Below are 25,236 nucleotides of genomic sequence, written 5' to 3' on the forward strand. Positions count from 1 at the left end.
CCGCAGTTGTCCGAGGCCCGAGCTGAGCACGGAACCAAGCTGGCACCATCTGGTACTGYGTGGAGCCAGAGAGAAGGAAGGTCGGAGGGTGTCTGTGCGTTAGTGGAGCTGGGTGGGCCGGCAAGGGCCAGGCTGGGACCGCTCGGGGTTGGGAACAGGGCCGAGCCCGATCCCACGGAGAGCAGCTTTCTTCCCCGCAAAGCCATGGCGGCAGCGGGAGGCTCCTGTGGCGGGAGGCTCCGGGCGGAGACGGCCCCGCAGCCCTTGCTGGGAGCGAGGCTGCTCGTGGCCCGCGAGGGGCTGCGGGTGGCCCGGGCTGCCACCAGCCCCGGGGAGCCGCCTCTCCTAATCCCTACCCTAACTGAGCCGGGGAGCTAAGGAACGGAGCCGCGTGCAGCCCCTTCTCCTGTGGGATTTCATGCCGTGGGAGAAGGGGCTGAGCTGGGGAGGCCTGAGGTCTCCAGGGTGCCAGGGTCTTGGGGTGCTCTTGGAGAGGATTTGGGTCCGAGAGGTTTTCGACTGGCCTCAGAGGGTGCTGCTGGGCTCAGTTTAAGTGAAGCCTGCCTCTAATCCCTTAAGCTAAACTTGGCATTTTTAGGTAAAGCACCTGCCTGGCCTCTCCTCCGCAGGCTGGAGCTATTGGAACCCGCTTAGTTCCCAGAAGCCGGGGCTGGTGCCCCAAGAGAGGGAGGCAGCTGGAAGGGCCTCGGTGGAGCCGCACGGCTCCGYGCGGATGGGCCTCGGCCCCCAGGGACCTTCCGCCCCCGGCGGCGCCGCTCGAGCGGCCRGCAGGGCCCGCGGGAGCCGCTGGGCGCACGGGGCTGGTGGAGGGGGAAGCAATGGGTGCCTGAGGGAGCCTGCGGGACCCCAGCGCTCCGGTCGGGACCCCGCGCTCCAGCGGTGCTGGAGAGGAGGGGCTCTTCCCGCTGCCCCAGCCCGCGGCAGGACGAGCAGCCGGGAAGGCGTCGGGTGCTGAGAAGCCGGAGCTCCAGCCCCACGGTAAGGACGCTCCCCGCGCGCCGCGCAGCCTGGAGCCCACAGGGCTGAGCGGGAAGCGGGAGCCAGAGCGCGGGACTGGTGTCCTGGCCCCACGGGAGCCCCCGGCACGCGGGGCGAGGACRGGGATCCCGGTGATGAACCGCCCGCCGCCCCCGGCAGAGGAGGACGCAGGGCTGCAGCGCCAGCGCGGGGTCCCCCCRGCTTCCCCCTTCCCAGCTAGACACGGAAGCGGAGGGAGCTCCCGGAGCCGCCCGCATCCCCGGCGCTGCCTCTGCCGCCTGCGGCAGCGCGGGAGCCGCCGCAGCCACTGCCCTGCGGCCGCGCAGGTACCGAGGGCCGGGGTGCCTGGGAGGCGACGCGGAGCGGAGCTCCCTGCGCTCCGGAGCCGCTGCCGCGCAGGGGCCTCCCTCCCGGCCGGAGCTCCCTGCCCTGCGGAGCGGGGTCAGATCCCGCTCCGAGGGATGCGGCGCTTGGGCGCCYGCAAGGAAGGCAGAGTGCAGCGCAGCAGGGAAGCGGCACGGCTCGGAGCGGTGCCCGCGCGCAGCGGATGCTTCTCAGTTTTGGTGGGTTCTCCCCGCTCCCCACCGCTCCTTTACGGCACAGGGAAGTGGCTTTTCGGGAAGGAGGAAAGAGCCAAAGGCGCCTGTGCACCCGCTTTGCCTGCCGGCCGTCCTGGCAGCGCCGGCCATGGAGGGCGGCCACGCCGACGGGCACCGCTCCAGCGGTGAGTACGGCCGCAGCCCCRGGCCCGGGATGCTCCGCTCGGCTCCCGCGGGAAGGGGTTTCCTTCCTTCCCCCCTCACGCTGCTTCATCCCACTGTGCGGGAGGCTGCTGCAATGCAGCACTGGCCGYTCCAGCCCGGGCTGCCGCTGCATCCCGGCCCCAGCTCCCTCCCCTGCGCTGCATCCCCGTGAAGCTGCCGCCCCGGCCCTAACCATGCGCCGGGAAGCGGGCAGCGGAGAGAAGCGGAACGGCGCTCTGGCCGGCGGGGAGGGGACAGTGGGGGCACTGCGCTCCGTGTCCCGCGCCGCGACCCCTTCCCGCCGGCTCCGCCGCGGAGAGGCCGGCGGCACCGGGCGCTGCCGGGCCGGTGGCAGCTGGGCCGTGTCCCGCAGTGGCCGGCGGGCCCCCGCGCTGGGAGCTGGGCACGTACGTGGCGGGCGCCCTGGCGCTGCTGGGCATCGCKGCCGTGAACCTGTGGAAGCTGTGGCGCTCCGGGCGCTGCCCCGCGCCCTCGCCCTTCCCCAACTACGACTACCGCTACCTGCAGCGCAAGTACGGAGCGGCGGCGCGCGCCCCGCGGCGCCCGCAGGTGAGCGCCACGCCGCGCCGCCCGCAGCGCGTCCCGCGGCTCCTGCCCGCGCCCCACAGCCTCTCTCCTCCGCCCTCGGCGCCAGGGCTCCCGCAGGCCCTCGGAGGCGGGTGGCCCGGCCGGCCCGCGCGCAGCCGACGTGCTGGAGAGCGTCGACGAGCTGGGCAGCCTGGAGCTGATGAGCCGGGAGCTGGGGCTGGCGCCCTACGGGCCGCTCAGGAAGTCGGTGTCGGCCGACTCGCTGAGCTCCGTGTCGTCCATCGGCAACAGCTTCGGGCAGGAGTTCACGGTGGGCCAGCTGGAGGTGAGCGTGGAGTACGCGGCGCGGGCGCGCGCCCTGCACGTGGCGCTGCTGCAGGGCAAGGACCTGCTGGAGAGGGACGCCGGGCGCCCCGAGTCCTGCTTCGTGCGCGTGAGCCTGCTGCCGAGCGAGCGCCTCGTCGGCACCTCCCGGGTGAGCGGCCGGGGCGCGCGGGGGCGGCCATGGGTCCAGCCCCCCGAGCGCCCCCGGCCGACACTGCGTCCCCGCGCCCCGGCAGCCGCAGCGCAGCGGCGGCTCCGCGCACTTCGGGGAGCGCTTCTGCGTGCCGCTGGAGCCCGCGGCGCTCGAGGAGAACAGCCTGCGCTTCGCCGCCTTCGGCGCCGCCGAGGGCAGCGCGCCCGCGGGCGCCGCCGAGCTGCGGCTCTGCGACCTCGACCTGCCCGCGCGGCCCTTCACCGCCTGGCTCTACCTGCAGGACCCCAACAAGGTGCGCGCGAGGAGGCTCTTGGCGTGCCTATACACTTATCCTCATGCAGATGTTTTTCCTGCCCCTCGCTGACGCCTTTGTCCTCTCGGCAGACGGTGGATTCGGTGGGCGAGATCCTGCTCTCGCTCAGCTACCTGCCCACRGCCGAGCGCCTGACCGTGGTGGTGGTGAAGGCCAAAAACCTCGTGTGGAGCAACGGCAAAGGCACCGCTGGTGAGAGGCTGGCGCGCGGCCGGGCTTCACGCGGCCTCGTGCGTCCCTGCAGCGCCCCGTATTTGTGCCCTGGGCTCCGTAATCCATCACACGGGTGTTTATTGTGTGAGGGCTCAGGGAACAGGCCCGTCTCTTCCCCCGGTATTTCCCCAAGCTCCCTGTCCTGCCATGGAATATTCTTTGTTTTTCCTTACTTGTCCCGTGCCCCCCTCCTCGCAGATCCCTTTGTCAAGGTGTACCTGCTGCAGGACGGGAGGAAGATCAGCAAGAAGAAGACGGCGGTGAAGCGGGATGACCCGAACCCCGTGTTCAACGAGGCCATGATCTTCTCGGTGCCGGCCATCGTGCTGCAGGTGAGCCTGCCCCACGCGCGGCCCCACGGCGGGACGGGATGGGATGGGACGTGACGCGACACTCCTGCCGCCTCCGCCTCGCAGGAGCTGTCGCTGCGCGTGACGGTGGCCGAGAGCGGCGAGGACGGGCGCGCCGACGCCACGGGCCACGTGCTCATCGGCCCCGCGGCCAGCGGCATGGGCATCACCCACTGGCACCAGATGCTGGCCACGCTGAGGAAGCCYGTGTCCATGTGGCACACGGTGCGAAGAAACTAAGGCTCCGGGACRGCTCCCGGCCTGCGGAGCGGCTCAGGCCCCGCGGGAGCGAGAGGCGGCGGCGGCTCCCGGCGGCCAAGGCCGCTTCCCACGGCTGCGGCGCCGGAGGATGGAGGCAGCTCCCGTGCGTGTCTGGCTGCCCTGCGCCGGGCGCAGCCCTGGCGCCCCCCCTTGCAGGAGGGGTAATAAGGCCGGGGGGAGGCGACTCCCCTGCCCCACAGCCCCTGCCCCCGCTCTGGGGCGGCCCCTGTCCCGGCTTGGCCGGTGAGGGCTCTTGGCACTGCCYGCGCGCGGGGCCATCTGCAGCGCCCGGGCCCCGCTCCGCCAGCCCCATCTGGCCCTGGCGCCGCTGCCAAGACGGCCCTAGGCAGCCCCACGGGCAGGGGGCACGGAGGAAACGCGGCCCCCCGCGCCGCCCCACACGCGGCCGCTGCCCGGCCCCGCAGGGCTCCGGCCACGCATTAAGGGGAGGAGATGGACGAGCTCCAGGGCGAGTCCCAGGCGCTTTCAGCTGCTTCCCTGCTGCCGCCCGCAGCCCTTCCCCTGGGGGCAGCGCGGAGCCCCAGCCGGGCGCCAGCCCCTGCTCGGGGTGTTTCCATGTTCTCCTTTATTGGCACTTCTCCAGGCTCCCTCGTGCATCTCCTACCTTGTCAATAAAAACAGCGTGACCAGGCGAGCTGCTCCCCTCCCTGCGTCGCAGTGGGGCRCTGGGGGAGGCACCTGGGGCAGCTTTAACCAGCCCCACTCCGGCTCCCCTGATCCCGCTCCCTGAACAGCCTCTTTGGTTTCTCCAGCCTCCCCGCTGCCTTCCAGTCGAAGGGATAACCCAACTTCGCTGCCGGCGCCCTCACTTCTCCTTGTCCTTCCTCTTGCTCCTTCGCTGGCCGCTCAGCTCGCTGAGCTTTCTGTCCAGGCGCCGCTGCAGCTGGGCTCTCGCGGCCGCATCCAGGGGCTTCTCCGCCGGCCGCCGCTGCCGCGCGTGGCCCTTGGCCGCCTCCCCGCAGCCGTGGACCTGCCAGGAAGGGGATCGGGATGGAGCCGCAGGGGCCTGTGGAGCAGCTCCACGCGCTCCTGCCCCGCTGCTTTGCTCCCRCTGCCGCTCCGGCCCCAGCGCTGCTTCCGTGGGGCGCGTCGCGCCCCACGGAAGCAGCGCTGGGGCCGGAGCGGCAGCGGGAGCATCGCGCAGCCCCACACGTACCTCGGGGACGTGGTGGCGCAGGCAGTAGCGCCGGGCGCAGTGGGGGCAGCGCTGGCCCAGGGTGGCGACGCTGGCGGCGCAGCGGGCGAAGCCGCAGGTGCCGTCGGCCTTGACGGCRGCCGCGATGAGCGCGTCGACGTCCTCCGGCGCGGCGCCGCTCGGCGTGCCTGCGGGAGCCACGGAAAGCAGGAATGTCACGGTTTCTCCATGCAAAGCAAGGGGATGCCGAGGAGCCCTTAACCAGAGCCCTGACTCGCTAGAAGGGGGTGGCAGGGGAGTGGGATGCTGAACTGGGTGGTGAGACCCTCCTGGCCCTGCTGTCACCTGCCCCCCATGTTCAGGAGGCACCCAGGGAGGTGGGGGGGGTCGGGACCAGCTGCAGATGCTCCTCCTAAAGCTGGGAGCCTCCARTCTCATTCCCCCCTCTTGTTTCCTGGGAGATGCAAGGGAACCTCTGCTCCTGTGGGCATGGGGAGCATTCAAGAGCCGCCCTCCTGTGCACCACGCATGGGCACCGGCATCGAGCACAGCCCGGCCGGCCTGGCAGCACCCACCCCTGCGCTGGCACCCACCCCTGCCCTGGCGCCCACCCCTGCCCTGGCGCCCACCCCTGCCCTGGTGCCTACCCTTGCCTGGGCACCGGTCCTTTCTCCTGCTGCCACTTGGGGGGCCAGCCCGTGGCTCCCGCGCCGCCCTCGCCTTCTCCCGCTGCACTCGCTCCATGTGCAAAGACTTGAGGTCCACGGTTGGGACAGAGGCCTTGCCGCTTCCCGCCTCCTCYGTGGGGCCGGCAGCCTCCTCCAATGGACTGGCAGTCTCAGTGGGGCCAGCAGTCTCCTCTGTGGGGCCAGCAGCCTCCTCTGTGGGGCTGGCAGCCTCCTCCGTGGGGCTGGCAGCCGGGGACCCAGGAGGGGGTGGCTGCTGTGCGGGGCCGTGGGGCGGCCCCTTGCGCACGGTGACGCGGCGGTGCCGGCCCTGGCCGCTGCTCTGGTGCTGCAGCCCCAGCTCCTCGGCCGCCAGGTGCACGAGCAGGCGCTGGCGCGGGCTGAGCGAGGCGGGGAAGGTGAGCTCGGCCGCGGCGCCCCGCGCGAACGCCGCCAGCGTCGCCCGCAGCTCCTCCGCGCCGCTCTCCGGCTCCGTGCTGCTCTCCAGCGCGCGCTGCTCCGGCTCCGCGCTCTCCGGCACACGCTGCTCCGGCTCTGGCATGCGCGGCTCCGGCTCAGCCGAGGCAGGTTTGCTGGGTGCCGCGCGGGGCTGCCGTGCCGGACGTGCTGGATGCGCCTTGGCCTTGGSCTTGGGCTTGGGCTCTCCGCGGCCCTTGTGCGAGTAGTTGTGCGGCACGAGGTCGGGCAGGTACTCGAAGGCGGAGCGCACCTCGCCGTGCCGCCCGAAGTGGTCCACGAGGCGCCGCAGGAAGGGCTGGGTGCCCACGGTGCGCGAGTCGCAGAGCAGGGCCACGTGGCGCCGGGCGCGCGTCACCGCCACGTTCACGCGCCGCTCCTCGGCCAGGAAGCCGACCTCGCCTGCGGACACGGCGGGAACAGGGGCGCTGAGGGCCGGCAGAGGCCACGGGTGGCAGCACGGGCGGCCCCCGGCTCCGGGGCAGCCCTGCTCCGGCCGGGCCGTGCCCAGCTCGCTGCCTCCRACTCCTCCGCTGTGATTCCTCCCGGCCAGCAGGGGCAAATCCAGCCCCTGTGCCACGGCCAGGGGGTTTCTYGGCAGAAGGGTCAAGGGGGAAGCTCGCAGCTGATTGGAAAAATGTGTGGGGTTTCTCTGGAGGCTTTAGGAGGGTGCTAACAAGCAGGGCTGGGCTGCAGCTGTGCCCAGCACCGGGGAGCTGCCCTGTGCCTCCTGCTACACAAGCGATCCCTGCACCAACCCTGGGGCTGCCTGGGGGCACAGCCCCCCACGGCGCGCAGTGAAGGTGAGTGAGTCGCTCCTGAGGAAGGCCCATCCTGAGCCCTGCTCCCCGCCTCCACGCCGCTCCCAGTGCTGCCTTTCCTGCTTCAGGCTCTCTTTAAACGCCCCTCGGCTCCCCGGGCGCATCCTCGCGCTGGGGGCAGGACTCCCCTCCGCTGCCGCTCGGGCAGCGTCTCCTCTCAGAGCGACGCCGGTGCCCGAGGGAGCCGGAGGGGCGGCTGCTGCGCGGGCCCCGGCACCGGCCCCGCTCCCTGCCGCCTGCAGGGGCCACCAATGGAGCCCTYGGGCTTGAGGGCAGGAGCTTTTTCCTGCTATTGACTCTCCCTGCAGCTCCCGACAGGAAAAACCTCGATTTTCTGCTCCAGATCTCGCTCCCAGAGGAAGCGTTTCTCTGTGCATGGCTCGTGAGCCATTGCTGCGCTCCCTGGGGAAGCAGCCTGGAGCCTGGAAAAGGCTCCAAACCCATGAAAGGAATCCCAGATTCCCCCTCCTTGTGGGGAGGTGGTGCTAACMGTGCGTTTACCAAACCTAGGACCTGGACTTAAATAGCTACGAGGTCCCAGTGACCAGAAACCTTCAAATCAAGCAGCGTTGGCTTCCTTTTTACCTGTCCCCTAGCACGGGAGCTTTCCTCTGCGACCATGACAGCAAATGTAACAGCATTAAAAATACATATCCCGAAAAGGAAGGTTCCTCCAGGTAAAGTCTTTCAGAGCCCAGTGCCAGAGGCCCCAAGAGCTGCAATCYCCCCGCAGCCTTCAGCATCGCGGCAAGCGACCGTCCCGAGGCGCCYGTCCCGGCTCCTTACCCTTCCTGTTGGAGCGCACGAAGGACAGGATCACGGCCTCCTTCTCTCGCCCCTGGAAACCGTCCACCGACTTAACTTCCAGCTCGGGGTACCTGTGGCAGAGGTGCTCTCTTAGCATGTCCACCTGGAAGCAGAGGCGTGGGGCAGAGYTTTAGCGGGGGGCGCGGGGCGGCCGCGCGCGCCGCCGCCGTGGGGCCGCTCACCTGCAGGTTGTAGGGCGCCACCACGGCCACGTCCCGCGCCTTCACGCCGGCCTCCAGCAGCGCCTGCACGTGCAGCCCGGCCAGCTGCACCTCGCCTAGGGCACGGAGCGGCCGTCGCTGCCGTGGGGCCGGCCCGCGCGGGGCCCGCGGGCCGCCCCTCTGCGCCGCCGCGCGCCGCTACCTGGGTTGCCCTTGGACTGCTCGTCTCCCTCCTCCAGCTCGAAGAGGCCGCAGCCGGCGGTGTCGATGAGCAGCAGGGCGATCGAGGTGTCCTCCGTGGCCGCGACGCCCGGCAGGTCCCTGCGCGGGAAGGGGCGCTCAGGGCGGCCGCGGCGGGGGGCACRGCCCCACGGCGGGGACGCTGCGGCTCTGCCCACCCAGGGCACGGCCACGTTGTCCCGTCCCGCCGAGCGGCCTCGGAGCGGGAGCACCTGCGAGACCCAGGACTTGGCCCTGGCTGAGGCTGCTCCTAGCGGTGATGGAGCCTGCAAACGACCCAGGGAGCTCCTTCGTTCCTCTGGATGCTCCATAGCCACAAACCACGCGGACAGGATCCCGGCGTGTAAGGAGCCGGGGCTCCCTCTGGGATGGAGCCAGGCAGCCTGCACGGCACATCCAAGGGATGCTCCGGCTCCACAGGGTTGTGTGGGGCACACGCCGCTGTGGGGAGCGGGATCCCCTGTGTTCCTCTGTATGGAATGGGAATGTTCCCCTGGATGTAGGGAATGTCAGCGCCAGAGGAGCAGTGCAAAGCGAGGGGATGCCGGGCGCGTTAATTAGATTTAAACCCGACAGCAGAAACCGCTCATGACTTTTTCAAGCCTTTCTCGGGGCAATGAGTCAGGTTTGAAGTGTGGAAAACGCTCCTGGCAGCTTCCCGAGCTCAAGCGCGGAGACGTGTGGGGGTTTCTGGCACGCGGGGCTGCCTGTTCCAGAGGGAAGGGAAATGTGGGAAGAGGGCCCTGCCCCTGCGGAAATGTTGCACCCTCCGAGAGATGCTGGGGAGACCAAAGCTTCCCCCTTCGATACAGCGCAGACCTAGTGATCAGGATCCCRGTTAATTCCAGCTGGGCTTTCCCTCCCTGCTGTTAATGCTCGTTATTTTGCTGCTGGAAGATGCCAAGCAGCAGCTATGGGCAGGCTGCTCGCAGCCGTCGTGGTCGGTAAGGACGAGCATCTCCCCACGGACAGTGGATGAAGAGAGTTTTTGGGAACAGGACTCGTCTCTAGCAAGGGGCGTCTCCGGGCGTACCCAGGACAGTCCTGGCTCCTGCCTCATTTGGAAGTTAAGTTTGGAAGTACGAGGATGGCACTCGATGCTGCAGGAATCGCCAAGAGACGGCGACGTGCTGCCGACTGCCCCGGCCGGAGCAGAAGGCGGTCGGGGAAGCCGAGTCCTTGGGAGCGGAACGGCCACGGGCTCGGAGGCCCCGTCCCTGCTCCCTCCGGCGGGGAGCGACACTTAGGCCAGAGGCCGCCCAGAGCGAGGCCCGGCTCCCGCAGGGAGCAGCCTCCCGGTGCAACCGGCAACGCTCCGCGGCTCCGCTTCCGAGCGAGGCCCTCGGGATGCGGCGCTGCCGCGCTGCAGCACGGGGCGTCTCCGTAAGCACAACAGGCAGCCTGGACCCCCCGCAGCCCCGTGTCCCAGCGTGGGCCTCCTGCCAAAGCACCAACCCCTCTCCAGAAGCAGCCCCAGATCCTCCTCTGGTGAAAGATCCCTGAGCGCGGGAAGCAGACACAGAAATCCTGCTCCTCCTGCTCCTCCCGCGGGGCTAGGCCTGGTGCTGTCCCTTGGGAAGGAGGCAGCACAGCCTGGGTCTGTGGGGAAGTACTGCAGCAATCGGCAACGCTCCGGCCGCCTTTTGGGATGAGCAAACGGGCCCTTCCAGCCTCCTCTACGATACCTCTGCTTAGGTTGGCTTTTCTAAGGAGAAAAGAGAGTGGAGCCTATTTACTTCTTGCTCAGGGAGCAGATTAAGCAAATCATCTGGCTTAACCCRCTCCCAGGCGGGAGATGGTCACAAAGGTGAGGAAAAGCCCTGCCCTGGCACCAGCCAGGCGGCTCCTGCTCGGAAGAGCTCTTCCCTGTGCTCCCTGCAGGGCGCAGCTCCCTGCGTGGTGCAGGAGCGCACGGAGGGCAGGCGCGGAAAGCGCCGCGCAGGATGAGCCCCGAGCCCACGGAGCCGTGCGGAGCTGCGCCGGGGGCGGGCAGGAAGTGGGACATTCGCTCCTCCATCTGCCGCAAAAATAAAGTAGCAGCTCCTTGGAATAACAGAGGCAGCTCTAACCCCAGCTCGTTGGAATAACAGAGCCAGCTCTAAGCCCAGCTCATTAGAACAACAGAGGCAGCTCTAAGCCCAGCTCATTGGAACAAACTCTAACAAGCTCTAACCCCAGCTCTCGGAGGAGCCGCAGCATTAAGGGCTTTGGGCCGCTCCACGGGGCCTCTCCCCAGCCAACATTCCCAAGCTGCAGGCTGAGACGCAGCCCGGGAGCGGGCGAGGAACGAGGCGGCAACGGGGAGCGTCCCGTGGGGCGCCCGGATGCCCGCGGCCGGAGCGCGGCTGATGCCCGTGACGAGCATGACTCGGGGGCCGAGCAGGGGCTGCGGATTGCTCCACGAAACCGAGGGTGATGGAGCAGCGGGAGGGTCCCGCAGGGCCTGGAGAGCGGGAAGCTCCGTGGCGGGAAGGCGGCGGCGGCGCTCGGCGCAGCTGGGGGCAGCCGTGGGGTGTCGGGGTGGCCGAGGGGCAGCCGTGGGGTGTCGGGGTGGCGCGGGGCGCTCACTCACCTGAGCAGGTGGTGTGCCACGGCGGGGTGCGCGCGCAGGCGCCCGCCGTACATCTCGTCCGAGGCCCAGCGCATGATGTCCTCGTGCATGCGGTGCTGCACGGTGAGCATGCGCGTGGCCGCCGCGCCGCAGCGCTCCACCAGCCGCTCCATGAGGCTCCGCGAGAGGCCCCCGGCGGCCGCCCTGCGGACACCGGAGCGGGTCAGGAGCGCGCTCTGCCCCCCTTGCTGCCACCCCACCRGGGCTCCCCGGGGCCTCGCACCTTCATCACCCCAACAAGGAGACCAGGCACCACCCCAGATTGAGGGCGGGATTCAGCCCTTGCCAGCCGGGAGGCCTCTCGCCTTCCCTTCTGCCTCCCTGGGCTTGCGGGTTCTCCCAAACCCGGGGCCACACCTAGACCTGCTCCCGCTGCCGGGATCTACGCGCTGAGGAATAACCAGGCTACCRAACCGCCTGCAGCATTTCCCTGTTAATAAATGCCCTGTTACTTCACAGAGCAACTGCTTCCCGCCACAGCCGCCTCCTGCCCACAGGAGGCCGGAGCTCTGAAGCAGCAGCTGCCTCCGGGCAACGGGATGGGAAGGGCTGGGMTGGGATGGGATGAACTCGCGCTCCTGATGCCTGGGAATTCCCTGCCCTAAAGCCGGGCGGGATGGAGTGTTTCAGGGGCTACATTGGAATCAGTGCCCTCGGGACGGGCACGGCCTGCCCTGTAGGCACTGGGAGTCACCGGAGATCTCCCATGGGAAAGCTGCGGCTGTACCTGSGATGGGGTTGGGAGGTTGCACACACGGAGGGGAAGCGGGAAGGACCCCCCTTTCCTCTGGATATTGCCTCCATAAGGCCTTGCAGATACCAGCACCTGCCCCACGTCACAGCAGGTACCGAGCTCCCTACTGCCACTGCAGAGCTCCCAAGGAGAACCAGGGGCAGCACTTGCTGCTCAGCGAGGGACTGTGAGCAAACCTGTCGGGACTGGCCATGCCAAGTATCCAATTCCCAACCACGGGAGATGGGAATTCAGCCAAACGGGGCAGCTGAAGATACCCTGGCTCCTAGGGAAAGGGCCTGTTAGTCATCCGCAGACTTCTCAACAGCATCAAATAAGCTAAATCCCTGGGGACGAAATCCCYGTGGAGATGAATCAGGATGACAGGAAAGCCTGAACGGCGCTCCGCTTGGGAAGGGCTTCCCGCGACATGTCTGGGATCCGGCACATCCCGGAGCAGCCAGCGGTCCCTCCGGCAGCCCCGCTCAGCCCGGCTAACGTCAGGCCCCAGAATAGGAGCCCGCCCACGGCGGCCTCCTGTCCTCAATGGAAGAAGAGGAGCAGGTGGGCGGGAGGCTCCGTGTTCTCCGTGAGTCATCCCGGAAAGGCTCCTCTCCTCCCATTGATGCGGAACGGAGCAGGGAGCTGGCAGGGGCTCCTGGCCTTGAAAACACACAACGAGACCCCCGAGCTCCTCAAAGGACAAGGGCAACAGCAGAGATAAAGAGCCCTTCTGCCCAGGGGAGCGAGGGAGCAAATCCTTCTCTTTTGATGGACACAGGGACACAGAGACCACATTTAAGGCCTGGAGAGGGGCCAGCAAGTGACTGCTGCTCTGCTCACACCAGGGCTGTAACAACGTGGTCTGTTCAGCAGATTTCAGCCCCTCTGAGGAAGGAGGGGGGAGAAGAGGGACATCCTACCCTGGGCAAGCATTTGGCTGCTGTGTGTAGGCGAGAGACTTATTCCCAACTTCGGGATGCCTAACGTTAGRGAAGCCTCTTAGCCCCGTGCCGGGAGCCGCTGCCTCCCTCGGAAACGGAGCCTCSACGACCAAAACACCAGGCAAGGCTGCAGACAGGCACCCGGCCAAAGAGGCTCTTGGAAGCGGGACAGAGGGTTCAGGAAGGCRGCCCTGCTTCCCGGCAGTGATTCCAGGCGCAGCGCTCCAGAAGCAGCCCTCTAAGCCACCAACAGCCCCCTGTGCTGGCGGGCGCCCTTGTTTGCACTGTGCCACTAGTTTGCACTGTGCCACGAGCTCCTTGTTCGGAACACAAATGGTTTTTGATGTTCTCAGGGCCTCGCCGGCCTTGCCAAGCGCTGCAAGGGCTGCGGTGACGAGCACCGCGGCCCCTCCGTGCGCCGCACGCAGCACCCCTGGCGCTGGGGGCCAGGACGYGGGGACCCTTCCCGAGGCTTCCCAGCCTCCGGCCGCCGCGGAGCCGCGGCTCCGGGGCCGCCCGGGGGGATGGAGTTGAACAACCCGCGTTAACAACGCGCCGCGAGGCCCGAGGAGCCTCCAGGAGCAGCTGGAGGGCGAGGGCGGCCCGCAAGCCGGCACTTACTTGTGCGAGACGATGGTGGGCGGCAGCTGCTTGTGGTCGCCGGCCAGGACGCACTTGGGCGCGCGCAGCAGCGGGATCCAGCAGCTGGCCTCGAGCGCCTGCGCGCACTCGTCCAGCACCACCACGTCCAGGTGCCCCTCGGGCAGCACCTTCAGGGGGCCGTCGCTYGAGGCGCCTGTGTGGGGCACACGGAGCCGCTGGGCACCGCGCAGCGCCCGGCCCCACGCGCGCCGCCGCAGCGGGATAGGGGCTCCCAGCACGGATTTCCCAGCTCACTTCTCCAGGGCATGCCAAATATATACATGCCTATATGTACATGCCAGAACTGTTTTTGCCAATTTATGCTTGTCCTTTTTTTTCCCCCCCCATCTGGGCCTGAAGGCTTCCAAGCAGCTTGGAGAATGACAGCGACGCACGCGATAAACACAACAACGTGACTGACTAATCCGTGGTGCGGGAGCCAAGCGAAACGAGCACCCACCTCCCTCCTGCCCCCAGCTGCACAGCAGAGCCAAAGGGACTGCGCGGGCCGGAGCACAGAGCAGGGCTGGCTGCGAGGGCACGGGCTGCGCTCCCACATCCCACACATCCATCCATCCATCCATCCATCCATCCGTCCGTCCATCCGTCCGTCCATCCATCCGTCCGTCCATCCATCCGTCCGTCCATCCGTCCGTCCGTCCATCCGTCTCTGCCATGCCAAACTCCTCAGCCTGCCCAGGGGTTCTGCTAGGATCCAGCCACAAGGGGATATTGATCCGGGCATGGATCAGAACTGCAGATCTGAGAGGCAGCAAAAAACAGCAGGGCCATTAGTAAGAAAAAAGGAGGCCAGGAGTGACCAAGAAGCCAGCAAGGCAGGYGGGGGGCTGGTGCCTACAGCATTTACAGAAATGCCCTTTCAAAAGGTCCCCTGCTCTTGCAGCATGGCTCTGACAGCAGCTCAGACTAGGGATCATTCTGCTCTGAGGCTGTAAATCCTGCTGCCTGTACAGCTCTGCAACAGGTCAGATGTTACAGTTTGTCAACTGAGACACTTCTGCCTTGTTTTTCCCTTTTTAAGAGGAGAGTGCAGCACCGTGGTGAGCCCTGTGCGGACGTCTGCTCCCTCCCAGCCCCACAGACAGCAGTTTATTGAACTCCCATTAACTAAAGGTCACTGCTGTCCCTGTGCGTTACTGTGATTAAATTCTCCCTCTGCTGAGCCTAGCAACAGAGCAGTTTGGCTTGCATAAATAAGCCCCATCGAAGGAGGCAGTTCGAGGCAAATACCGAGATTGCTACAACTGCAGAAACACAAGAATCCCTTTATGCATCTGTTTGCCCACTGCTTTCTCGCTGCAGTAGAGCTGAATAGGCTTGCAAAATGGTTAGCAAGCCCCCGAGCCCCAGGAGGGGATTCTGTCTGGCCAATGCAAAATATGGGTGTTATTTAAGGAAAAAAAAAAAAAAAAGGAGAAAGAGAAAAATCAGCTCCTCTCCTCTTTTCCAGGCACAGGAAGAAGAGATTAATTCCCAATAAATAACATGATGAAAGGATTTCTCTCTCATTTAAGCCTCCATGTCAGTGACTTGTGGATGCCCTGTGATGCTCTTTTTCATAACCTAAAATTACTCCATTCTCCTTCAGCAAATAATCCCTGTACGACCAAATCTGAAGATTATAGCCAGGCCCTACTGCATTGTGCACGTGATGGAGCAAAGTGCTTCAGTGTGTGCAAACTGGTTAGGATTGGTGTTTTCCCCTTGGTTGTACCCGTGCTGCTCTCCCCCTTGCAGAYGCCTACAGCTCCCTACATCCCGCGTGGTTTATTCCACTTGAGTAGCCTATGTGACCAAGCAAACACACGTACCCCGACGAGCAACGGGGAGCCCTGAGGTACATGTAACATGTGGAAAAGCCCCTGCTGCTCTAACACGTGTGGTACTGCACGAGGAAAAGGATCCCTGACCTGTGTTCGTCGCGAGGATGACGCTGGCGTGGGTAAGGGCTGCGGTCATGGCAGCTTCTTCTCGCTCCTTCAGCTCCTTTCTCAGCAGCTTTATCTCATTGAGAAAGTGGCTCCGTTCTCCCTTGTCCTGGGCCTTCTTGGATTTTGCCTRTTAAACAGAAGAACCAAGGTAAGATGGGCAGTTTCTAGGCCTAGGGGGAGACAAGGCAGCAYGTGGGGATGGGTCTGAGGGAAGGGGCCTGGTCAGCAGCTCCCATCCCACCTGCTGCTCAGCAGCATGGGGCACCAGCAGGCTCCAATTGCCCTCATTTGGGTCCCCACCCAAGGGCCAGAGGCAGCATTTAGGGTCAGGGTTGTATTTAAGAGGGGCTGTGGGCTGGGTCTGCCATGGTTGAGAGTTGCTCTGGAGTAGGAGCTGCTCTGGACCTGCTGCCTGCTCTGCCTGCTGCTCTGCCCTTCTTGCCCAGGTACYGTGGGGCTGTGCCCATGGCAGGGGGGCCTTGTCCTGCTGGAGGCTGCTTTCCTGCCCTCCCTGCCTGTAGGATGGGAGCAGCTGGATGTCCCTGCCCAAGGCTGTTCCCCAAAGGGGTGGGCTAGGACCATGGGGGCAGGATCCATGAGCAGGTGCYGTGGGAAGCTCCCAGTGATGCTCTGAGCTGTCTGTACATAGGGTCTCCCCATGCCCTACCTGAAGGGCAGACACAYGTACACATATTTATATAAACATACATGCTTGGGTAGATAGGGCAAAGTGTGTGTGCAGGTCTAGGAGGAGGCTCTCCTGTGCCCCGGGTGAGAGGCTGGATGTCTCAAGCCGGATGCAGCTTCCGAACCACTTCTGAATAATGCTGCCCCCAGAGGGGGAAGGGGGGAATCCAATCAGCCTCAGAGGCTGTTATCTCAAGTGAAAGAGGCTACTGCTTAAATTAAGTTTAAGAAAATCAGATTGCAAAGGCAGAAATCAAAGATGSGTTTTTGTGGGGTAGTCTGCTTTCTCCTTGAGGTGGCTGGGAGGGGGAGGGAGCATCGGGAGAGCCAGACATCTAATTAGGAAGTGACTTAATGATGTGAAGGCTTCTCCCCTGCCTGGTGCAGGGGTCGTTTGAAGGAAGCTGGCTCTGGGGGGCTGAGCGCTGCGGCAGCCCGTGGGGCAGCCCATAGAGCTGCGACTAGGGGCAGCCCTGCCCTCGGGCACAGGGAGCGAGCGCTGCTGGGAGGCCCTGGCACCTCTGGAAATGCCTCCCCTTTAGGGCACCCCAGACCTGCCGGCGCCTTCCGGGGCGCGCAGAGGTGCTGACGCGGATCCGGGGACACGTACGAGGGCCTGGTCGATGTCCCTGCGGATGTCGGCGAGGAGGCGGGCGCCGTCCCCGCGCGCCAGCACCGCGTCCAGCGCGTGCCGCTGCAGCGGCTCCAGGAGGCGCGCGGGGTGGCCCAGGCGCACGAGGCGGGCGCCGCGGCCCGCCAGCCGCTCCGCCAGGTTGTCCACGGCCACGTTGGACGGCGCGCAGCACAGCACCTGCGGGGACACAYGGGCTGCTCGGCGCCGCGGCCCGGCACAACGCGGCGCCGYGGCCGCCCCCGCGCCGGGAACCTGCCTTGAGGCCTCGCTGGACGGCCTGCAGGACGATCTCCACRAGCGTGGTGGTCTTGCCGGTGCCGGGCGGCCCGTGGATGATGGCGAGCTCCCGCTGCGCCAGCGCGAAGGACACAGCCTCCCTCTGCGAGGCGTCCAGCGCCGTGTCCTGCAGCACCAGYGGCCCTGCGGAGACAGCGGCGCTCGGCTCCCTGCTCCCCGTGAGGCACGAATCCAGCCAGAGCAGTGGGATGTTCCTGGCTCGAGAACAACACCYGGGAGGAGCAAGGAGCTCCARGCACCTTAGGTACGGCCCAGGTGACAAGCAGCACACACTGGTGAAAGCCTTGGGGCTCCCTCTGCTCTCAGGATGAGCTCAGGTTACCCATCCTCCATCCCTCCTTGTCCCTCTTCCCTGCCTGCCCATGCTTCCCAAGGAGCAAGTGCCCCGTTTGGATCACAGCTGGTCTGTTTTGACACCTTGCAGCATTTAAAGAGGCATCTACCCATCCTAGTAGCAAACAGTTAGGACTTCCCAGAGAGGGGAGATCCTTTGGGTCTTGGAAGTAAAGTCGGAATAATTAATAACAGACCCTCAATGAAGACAGGGGAAGCAGCTGATCTTTTAAACGAGTCGTTGCTCTTCCGGGTAACAAACCTAGTAGCACTGGGGGAAAAGGCAGCAAAAGCCCTATGGTGTCTGTGAGCTGAAAAGAACAGTCTGGTATCGCTCAGCAGCAACTGAAAGGGAAACAGCAGGGGAAGACACAAATAACCATGGCAAAGGATGAAAACTAAAATTAGTTTTTTTTCTTCTAACAATCAGGAAGGAGGGAAAAAAAAAAAGGAGAAAGACTATGCAAATGTCACTGCAAGATGGTAGGGCTCACTGGAAAAAATCAGGATTCTCACTAGTGCTTTTTTTTTAACTTGCAGATTTATCTCATTTGAACTCATACTCTCATCCCACATAATGCTGCTGCTAATCTCCTYGTTCATTATGGTGAGTTAATTACAGCAGAGATGACTCATTAAACTGAGTTTTACTGAAAATAACATTTCCACTGAAGTTTACATAAGACCTAYCTCTGGGCCTATTTTAATCTATCTTTACCTTTGTGTTAAGGTTTCTAAAAAGCTTCCTTGGGTTTAGGGAGGCTGACTGATGTGCAGCTCCCCTGTAGCCCYTGGTGCACTGACTTGTGGAACAATGCAACAAAATGAGATGTCTGGGAGGAAAAGAATAATCTGGAGGGGTTGAAAGGGATGTTTGGGCAGGGGAGAAACAARACCAGTGCTGTCTCTTCTTGGGAGCCTGTTCCTTGCTTTCTTTGGGGATAATCTGAGGGTAGATGGTGTGTTGGGGATTGAGAGAAGAAGGGTGAGGGCCCCTGGGCCCAAGGAAAAGAAAGAGGAGCTGAAACGGGCAGGCATTTCCCACGCTGAGGAGCAGCTGGGCCGTGGGYGTCATTGATGTCTCCCTGCTTGAGGAATGAGCTCAGAGCCGGATCTGGGCACACGTGCCTCCCGCTTCCCTTGGCATCTCCCCCGGGCAGGCACCGCGGCGTGGGCAGCTGGGATGYACCACACTGGGATGTGACCTGCCGGGATGGGCCCTGCCAGGGGCAGCCGGGATGCGTCCTGCTGGGATGCGCCCTCGGGAGCTGCTCCGAGCTCCCGGTCTCCATGTGGCTGCTGGGCTCCCAGCAGGGCTGGCCGCAGGGATGCGGTTCAGCTGCTCCGCACGRCTGGTCGGCTGCCCTTGCTGGGCGCTGCCTGATCCGCAGGGATCTTCCCGGCAGACGTGCTCCGGGCAGGCTCCCCAGTGCCACATGCTCCAGCTCCTGCGAGGAAGCCAGGCCCTTCTCTGCACAGCACCAGGAATGCGGGTGGCGGGAGGTGCCCCAGGCCGAGGCTCAAGGCAACGAGAGGAGCTTCTGCACGGAGCACAGGTAGGAATGAGCCATCCTGGGAGGAGAGTGTCAAGCTCCTCAGAGCCCAAGGTCTCGCATCTCAATATAGACCTCAATGTACCTTCCAGAACACGCTCCTCGCCGCCTGCGTACGGGCACGAAGAGCAAGTGAGGCCCCCACAGCCAACCCCTCTGCTGAATAACCTAACGCAGGCAGCAGCGTTAGGCAAACTCCAGGCAGGCAGCGGAGCCTGCGAGGAGGAACCGGCCCTGCCCTCGCTATGAGGGACTGAGTGGGCCAGTTGTCCTGATGYTTCCCAGTGTTCCCACCCGAGACAAGGTCCTTGTGACCCCTTGATGACCGCAGYGATCACTTAGCAGGTGGACAAAGGAGTGTTTGGGATTAGGCAGGTGACTCAGCACAAGCCCAGGGCACGGGGCAAGCAGCAGAGGAAGCTTTGCTGTGAATTCCCGTTGCTTCCCTAGGGCTCTTCCCTGCGTTGGCCTTTGCTGGGACAGCCTGTGTTTTGACCAGGCTTTCTTCTCTCCTCTTAGAGCAGGGTTGGCTGGAGCGGCGCTCCCGCCGCTGCCCGTGGCTCTGGGAGGCAGCCCTGGGAAGCGGCACTGCCAGCACCTCCTGCTGCTGCTCCAGCTGCTCCAGGGCTGCCAGGTCCTGCTCCCCACCATGGGGCAGCCTGGGCCTGCAGTGCAGAGTTCCCTGCAAGGCCAGTAAATCCCGGCACGGTTCCGGAYGGCTGGGCGAGCAGAGCAGGGTCGGCCTCAGCTGTGGCCAGGAAGGGATTTCCTGCAGAGATGGGAAGAGACTTCCTGCAGAGACGGCCTCCCTGGGAGCCCTAAATGCCCAGGGGCTGAGGGCGCAGGTTAAACCAGAGGAGAGAGAACTGCTTCTTCCTAGGGAGAGGCTTCTGTATTTTGTTTCCCACCAAGTCTGGCAGACCAGGAACCCTGTTTAGTTCAGAGCTCAGGTTTTGGAAGGCCCGTTCTCCCATGCCATGGGACAAGAAGGCCAGTGCCAACTAACTTCAAGGTCTGAGGCCTGCGGCTTTGCTTGCCAGGGCCCTCCCAAACCTGCTGGCACCAGGGTTTGCTCCAGCACAAGTTACATCTGTGCCTATCGCCCGGGAAGGAGCGGGCCCTGTGCTGACTCCTGCAGGGAGCAGAGAGCAGCTGGGTGCAGATCAGCAGCAGCAGATGATGGGAGCTGGCTAGAGTTGAGTGAAAGGGCAMGAAATTGCTGTTGTTGCCATCATCCTTCTGTGCATAGTGGTGGTTTCTTTAGCAAGCCAATGTTACRCGCTGCTTGGAGGCCAGCAGCCACAAACTACTCTTAGACCGTGTTTCAGCTRCCTTTAGCAGGCTAATGAGCTGGGCATGGAGCTGGGGGGCCTCCTGGGATGAGGTAGGGGCTGGGGGGGGGTCTCCCTGGACAAGACAGGCTCTAGCAGGGGTCCTGCACACGCAGCGTTTGGCAGCTGCAAGCCAGCAGTGAGAAAAGTCAACTCCCGGACGCCTCCCTGGGCTGGTTACCCCCCAGCAGGCCAGGAGGGTGCAGCAGGCCGGGGGGCTGATCTCTAGGTACGGCCTCAAGAGACTCCACATGGATAACCCTTCAGAGGAGACGGAGACGCTCTTCCCTCCTGGCTAAAAGGCTGCATGTGGGGAAGCAGCCCAGGGCAGAAGGCACCAACGGGGCAGAGGAGGGTGCCTGGACTTGCTCTGCTGCTGGAAGGGGCAGCTCCAGACTCTCAAGGCTGCTGGTGAGTCTCTGTGCTTCAAACCCACACCGAGCGCCAAGGCCGGGTACCTGCAGGCTCCGTCCTGCGGACACGAGGCCTGCAGGCCCTGTGGGTGACACCCAGCCCAGTAAGGCTGGAGCCTGCTGGCCAGTTCCGAGCCACTTCTCGCCCTCCAAGATTCCCGTATCTAGTCACACGGCTGCTGCCTATAAGCCCAGCCGGCCCTTCTGTTTCCTCAATCCCCTGGTACTTTGGCTCTTCCCAATGATCTGCCCAAAAGGCAGTGACAAGGGCTCCCTCTCCAGGCAGAGAGTTCACCCATTCTGAGCCTTTCTCTTGATCTTTCTTTCTGTTTGGTGTGTTTTTTTTCATGTGTTTATGTCTGTGGTCTTCATAAGATGTTACATCTACTCCAGGTTTTCTAGGCACTTGACAGAAGTGGAGCTTATATGGCAACCTGGAGAGGCATTAATATACATCTCCTTCCTATAGGCATCTGGTTTATAGACATATGCAGGAACTTCTCAATCGTGAGACCGTGATTCAGCCAAGCTGTTGAGTGCCCTCACCTCCAGCTCAGTGCAAGTGGCAGCTCAAGACACCCTGCAGGACCTGTGTAAAGTTAAACTCATTATTATTTAATTCCTGGCTAGCACAACCTCCTCCTGGTCGATAAGGAACAAGCCATACAGYGAGAAGGCAAATGGAAGGTCCTTCACCCTGTCACAACATTTTGCTGTTTCCAAGTGATGTGCTGGCCTATCATATTGCAATTCCTCTCTCTAAAGTGGCCGAATGTTTCTAGCAATCAATATCCTCAGCGCTAGGGAGAGGAAACATTCATCTCTGCTTAGTTTGACACATCTGGGAAATCCTGTGAAAARGAATTTCTCTTCATCAGAGAGGCAGTGCTGCCACCATGGAGGAAAAGGCAGAGCAGAAGCTGCTAAGAAACAAGGTTCACTGAAGTTTAGCTCTTCTATCTAACATTAAAAACCTGACTACATCAAAGCCCCAGTAGCCAAAAGACTAAGAGGTTTGACTCAACCTGAGTGCTTGGAATTACACAGATCTGGCTCACTAACCTTAATTCTTTGTCTTTGTTGTATTACATCAAAAAAACTAATCTAAAGGTATTAAGAAAAGGGATGGGATATTCTACACAGGAGGGAAAAAATGGAACAGCTGCAAGCACCAAACCCCTGCGGACAACCAAGTGCAGTAACTGAGATAACAGAAACCACAACAGAGCCCCGGGAGCTGTGACTGGGAGGAAAACCAGCAAGGGGATGAAGGACCAACTGCGAGACCCCCCAGGTRGGCTCACGAGGGCTGTTTCCTGCACCACAGGAGAGACCTGGCTTAGATGGAGAACCTGGTTGAGCCTCTTAAGCAATTCAACCTGCCCTCTGCCTTCACTTGCCCCAGCTGAAGCAGCCCAGATAAATACTTCCCCACTTTCCAGGGATGCAGTGAGACCATTCATCAGCAATTGCCAAGCCACTGGATATTCTGCTGACATTCTGCTTTTAGCAGGCAGAGACTTTGATTTCCCCAGGGTTCCTCTGAGTGAATAAGCTGCATAATTTCTCCTGTCGCTTTTCTGAAGACTCCCATCAAGGAAGATCAGAGCACAAGAGGATTCTACTTGCCTGTATTTTGGAGGTAGCTGTTGGCAAAACTAATCTGTGAGCTTTTAAGTACCTGGTGATAAAGCCAAGGCAGCCTGTACAACTCCAACTTGACAGAGCATAATCAGAAAGCTGTGAAAAGAACACGAGTTCTCATGCTGTCTCACACTGTGGCAACTGCACAGTGGCTTAAGAGCCAGGAAGGCTGAATTAATGGATTTTCAGTGTCACAGAAGCAGCCCTGCCAGTTTCTGGTCTCAGAAGTTTATGGATGGCAGTGGGGCAGGAAGCCAAATAAGAAATGCTCCATAAGCTAAGTCCTGATTCAGGAACATTTGGGAACAAACTGTCCCTTCTCAGATATTGCAAGCTCCATGTTGGCCTTTAGCTTAAGCTGGTATTCCAAGAAAACTAGCTCCCTGAGCAGCTGGGAGGTTTCTGTCCTTCTGGTGATGATCAGGGTTTTTACACTGTCTGTCTATTCCCAAAGCAGGATGAGGAGCAGCAGTTCAACACTGCCTGCTGCACTGTCACTTACTACTTGCGTGCAGCACTCAGGTCTTTCCCAGAGCAAATCGAGGCTGGTTTGGGATGGATGAGAAAAGGTTTTGCACAAAGATGAAGCACAGGAACTGGCCTTCTGCGGGCAGTTTCAAAGGAGCTCTCCCCCTGCACAGCTCATGGCCCTGCGAGCTAAGCCCGACCGAGAGCAGCAGCAGTCTCAGTGCCCATGCTGGGCTTGCAGAGCAGACGTGCCACACATYTGGCATCATGGGGTAGGAAAAATCAACAAGACAGATGGACAAACGGACTGATTGTAAGACTGCTCACAAATCTCCCCTCTCACTTGAGTGTCCAGAACATCTCTCTAGAAAGAGATCAGAAAACCTCTCTACCAACACTCATTTAAAAAACTCCTTGCCTGTTTCACTGAAGGTGCTTGGCTCTGAAGAAAAGAAGAGGACATCAATCAGGCCAGAGGCTGGACCGCTGTGGTATTGACTTAGTGCAATCAAAGCCCTGTCAAAGAAGAAAAACACAAGGTTATAGGTGCAATATGAATTCCTTCAGATTCCCAACTACACTCTGGGCCAAGGCACTGTACTGCAATGGCAGAGGAGTGCRGACACACATTCCTCTCTTTGGAAGCTGAGGGCTCCATTCCCAAGCARAGTGATCCTACCCACTTGCTGCAACCTTCATGCCTTGCACGTGTTCCTTACACTGGCCATACATTTTTGCTTTCTCTTATTGCTCTGGTTCGATACAGTCAGCCTGTGCAAAGCCACTTCAGCAAAAAGCTGCCTGCTTCTCCCCTCTGGATCGAAGAGGCACAGCACAGAATCCAGTGAGAACCAGAGCTGGTAAAAGCGGGACTGAGATACCTAGGTGGGGGTGAGACTGAGGTGGGAGGTAGAAGAGAGCAGGGGCAGCACTGCCAGTAAGCAGCTGGGTAAGTTCATGCTGCTTGGGGCGCTGCAGCACAAGAGAGCCGGCAGGGCCAGCTCAGTGAAGGAGAGGGGCTCCCTCAGCAGAAGGGCACAGCGAGAAGGCGGGTGCTTCCCCGGCCACGGAGCTGCTGGAGGACTGAGGGGGCAGGAAGCRGGAGAAGCCAGGAGCAGTGCAGGGAGCGCGGTGGGGCACGGGCACCCCCGCAGCGAGCAGCACCCACCTCTTCATCCGGGTGTAGGTGACGTCGTTGGCCAGCTTGAGCAGGCGGTAGGAGCCCTCGTGGCCCACGCTGGGCAGCCCCTCGCGGGCCTCCTCGAAGGCCACGGTGACGGTCGAGGCGGCGACGCGCGTCACGACGCCCGTGGCCAGCGCGGCGCCCGGCCCCGAGCCCTCGTGCAGGGCCACGATGTCCCCTGCGAGGGCAGCGAGGAGGCCGTCAGCACCGAGGGGACACCAGGCAGCCACCGAGCCCAGGCCTCCCGCCGTGTGCCAGATTTTGGGATGGAGACCAGCAGCGTTCCCGCAGCCGGGGGCCCCTGCGCTTCTGCATGGATCTGGGGAGGTCCCGGACACACCAGTCCACACCGGCTTTATTTTCTAGTAACAGCTTAACTTCCACCTGGAAGCTAAAGGGTAAGTAACACCCCAATTACCTCTCCCAAGGGCAGGTGAAGACACGAGCGCCCGCTCTGGGTTTGTGCCAAGAGCACCGAGACCCACGTAACGGCGGCAGCGCCAGGCTGCTGTCCTCCACGCTCACCCTCTGCCGCTGGGMACTGTTCTCCTCTCTCTTCGCATCTGCTGCTCGGCCTTGGCAGAGGCAGCGCGACAGCGACGCGGGGAACGGCAGCGGGGACTCCAAAGGTGTCCAAGGATGGGCACAGGTGGCACCAAGGGGACCCAAGGAATGGCAGYGGTGACACCAAAGGTGTGCAGGGAACAGCAGCAGTGACACCAAAGGTGTCCAAGGATGGAGACTGCTGGCACCAAAGGTGTCCAGGGAAGGGCACTAGTGACACCAAGGGGACCCAAGGAATGGCAGCAGTGACACCAAAGGTGTCCATGGAAGGGCAGTGGTGGCACCAAAGGTGTCCAGGTAACAGTAGCAGTGACACCAAAGGTGTCCAGGGAATGGCAGCAGTGACACCACAGGCTTGCAGGGAAGGGCCTGGGTGCCAGCCGGGGGTCAGTGCCATGGGGCCCGTCCGTGGGGCGCGGGTCACTCACCATGCCCGAGGGYGTGTGYGGGCAGGGGGGCGCCGGGGGCGCCSGCGCGGCCCTCGAAGGTGACGAGCAGGCGTCCGTAGAGGCCGGTGCTCTGGGCGGCCGCGCGCAGCCCCAGCAGGCAGAGCCCGCGGCGCTGCAGCTCCCGCGGCGAGACGCCCTCCTGCCACGTCCTGCGGGATGGAGCGGAGCGGCACGGGGGTCAGAGCAGGCGGGAACGGGGCGCCTGGCCTGGGGGGTCCCGTAGGTGCCCGCGGGCCCCGGGGCTCCCCGCAGCGAGGACCTGGCCCCACAGGGGCCGGAGGGGACCCCGCGGCGGGGAGGCCCCCGCTGGGGGCTGCCTCCGCTGGGGGCTGCCGCTCTGCGGGACGGGGCTCCCGGCGGTCCCGGGCGGCGGCGGGGCCTGCGGGGGCTCCTAGAGGTGAGGGAAGGCCCCGGGGGCCGGTTCCCGCCGCGGGGCTGCCCGCGGGCGGCGCTCCCTCCTCCCGGTTCCCGTTCCCGCTCCCGCTACCTGCTCTGCGCCAGCTCCGCCTCGCGCTCCTCCCGCAGCAGCTCCAGCTGCCGCCGCGCCGCCGCCGCCGCCGCCATC

The 25,236-nt window shown here is 63.4% G+C and overlaps 2 protein-coding genes across 2 annotated transcripts; one reads left to right on the forward strand and one right to left on the reverse strand.

Moving 5' to 3' along the window:
- The first annotated feature begins 1,686 nt into the window (after positions 1 to 1,686).
- On the forward strand, positions 1,687 to 3,890 carry SYT12 (synaptotagmin 12). The gene is made up of 7 exons (XM_026041093.1): positions 1,687 to 1,723; positions 2,116 to 2,338; positions 2,409 to 2,766; positions 2,852 to 3,061; positions 3,154 to 3,274; positions 3,494 to 3,627; positions 3,712 to 3,890. The coding sequence occupies exons 1-7, from the start codon at positions 1,687 to 1,689 to the stop codon at positions 3,883 to 3,885; spliced, it is 1,257 nt and encodes a 418-aa protein (XP_025896878.1). The 3' UTR covers positions 3,886 to 3,890.
- A 749-nt stretch (positions 3,891 to 4,639) lies between these two features.
- IGHMBP2 (immunoglobulin mu DNA binding protein 2) lies at positions 4,640 to 25,235 on the reverse strand. Its single transcript, XM_026041192.1, has 16 exons — positions 25,159 to 25,235; positions 24,651 to 24,820; positions 23,644 to 23,836; positions 22,894 to 22,991; positions 16,693 to 16,856; positions 16,413 to 16,613; positions 15,095 to 15,242; positions 13,143 to 13,317; positions 10,806 to 10,988; positions 8,196 to 8,314; positions 8,015 to 8,109; positions 7,812 to 7,935; positions 5,897 to 6,606; positions 5,710 to 5,860; positions 5,084 to 5,250; positions 4,640 to 4,897 (listed from the first exon to the last, which is right to left on the reverse strand). The coding sequence occupies exons 1-16, from the start codon at positions 25,233 to 25,235 to the stop codon at positions 4,733 to 4,735; spliced, it is 2,940 nt and encodes a 979-aa protein (XP_025896977.1). The 3' UTR covers positions 4,640 to 4,732.
- Position 25,236: the final 1 nt, after the last annotated feature.

Source organism: Nothoprocta perdicaria, unplaced genomic scaffold (genome assembly GCF_003342845.1).
Source record: "Nothoprocta perdicaria isolate Ctin4 unplaced genomic scaffold, notPer1 scaffold_28, whole genome shotgun sequence".
NCBI lineage: Eukaryota > Metazoa > Chordata > Aves > Tinamiformes > Tinamidae > Nothoprocta > Nothoprocta perdicaria.